This window comes from Propithecus coquereli, unplaced genomic scaffold, assembly GCF_000956105.1.
Source record: "Propithecus coquereli isolate 6110/MARCELLA unplaced genomic scaffold, Pcoq_1.0 Scaffold17, whole genome shotgun sequence".
In the NCBI taxonomy this organism is placed as follows: Eukaryota; Metazoa; Chordata; class Mammalia; order Primates; family Indriidae; genus Propithecus; species Propithecus coquereli.
The window spans coordinates 4,333,838-4,335,332 of NW_012141635.1; the positions used below are offsets into that span (position 1 = coordinate 4,333,838).

General features: G+C 34.2%; 1 protein-coding gene across 1 annotated transcript in view; it reads left to right on the forward strand.

Annotated features, from left to right (window-relative positions):
• Nucleotides 1-549, forward strand: part of IMPACT (impact RWD domain protein) — a 25,126-nt gene extending 24,577 nt beyond the window's left edge. The window contains exon 12 of the mRNA XM_012641763.1: nt 51-549. Within this exon, the coding sequence (XP_012497217.1) occupies nt 51-119 (69 nt within the window). The 3' untranslated portion in view covers nt 120-549. The remainder of the gene's footprint in view (nt 1-50) is intronic.
• The last annotated feature ends 946 nt before the right edge of the window (nt 550-1,495 follow it).

Genomic DNA, 1,495 nt, shown 5'->3' on the forward strand with positions numbered 1-1,495 from the left:
ATAGTCTCTGTGATTAGATTTAACAGCAGTATTGATTGTGTCTGTTTTAGGAGGAATCATCTAAGGCTTTGGGAAAGAACAAAAAAGTAAGAAAAGACAAGAAGAGGAGTGAACATTAATACCTGAAACTATAAGAAAGGTTAATTTGCCTATAATTATATACACATTCCATAGTCATCAAGGGATATACAAAGAGAGTATCCTTGACTGCTCGTCAGCCAGTTCAGCATGGACACCAACATTATCTTTTCTTCTTTGGTTATATCATCTGCCAAAAATAGAGAACTTATGATATATTCATGTGTGTTTCAGGCTTATTTGGGAGAACTAATTTGAATTTAATCACCACTTCATCTAATTTTAGGAAGGTAACAGTTGCCCAGGGCAGTATCTGAATTAACTGACCATTTCAGTACATGTCAAGTGCCTTTGTTAGGTGGGGAAGAAATGTCTCTAGAGAAATATAAATACCTGGTTTCTTGTCATCGAGATTCTTGTACTGTTAAACGAATATTGCCTTTTACTGCTCTTTATGGCTTATTGGAATAGGAGCTCATTTAAGATTGATCTTGGAAAGTTTCTTCTTGTGACTTTAGTTCATAAGTATGTCACCTTTCATTTTATAGTGTTCATCATTCAGTAATGGATTAAGTGAAAATCCAGGAGTATCCATCTGCAGTTATGTGCTAAGGTGATAATTCATCTAACATATTTGTTAGTATAAGTGTTATGTTTCAATTTCTGTCGCAAATTGGTGATTGTGAAATTTCAAAAAGTGATTTTCTAGTCTCTGCCTTTTTTATTTAATTCTTGTAGTGTAAAGCAATAAATATGGAGTTTAAGTAGTCTCCTTTCACCCCAGAAATGTGTTTGTGTAATATTCTGGTTTCTTTTAACAACCTGGAAGTACCTTTCTTGTGATCTTCATTGAGGAATTAGAACTATGCTAGAAGCTATGCTATGGTTAATGGGACATTTATAGAATGGCATAGAGGTGGCAGAACGACACTGGTATAGGGCAGGAGTATGTCGTATAGTTACATGAATTTGATGCACACTTCCCATCCGTGCTCCAGCCAGCTTTCACAATTTCATGATTTTGTGGAAAGAAAGAACAAACTTTTTGATTGAAAAAACAAAGAAAATCTCTTTTTTCCTCATTCTTATCAAATCTTCTTTTTTATCAGTGCTTTATGTTACTTTCATCTGCAAGTTACCCCTAGGCATTTAGACAACAAATTTACCTTTGAGATACAATGATAAGTCATTGACTGTTCCCTTTCAGATATGATTGTGAATAGTTGTTAATAGTTGATCACAGATTTGCCTGAACTTCCTTTCCCAAGGGGAGGGAACGGAAACTAGAACACAACTTTGGGATGGCACTAGAGCATGGAAAGCATCAGAGAATTAAACACACAAATATTTTTCCCTTTTGCTGATACTTTAAAAGATCCAACATCCTTACTTGTTATTTTTTTTTTTTTTTTTTTTT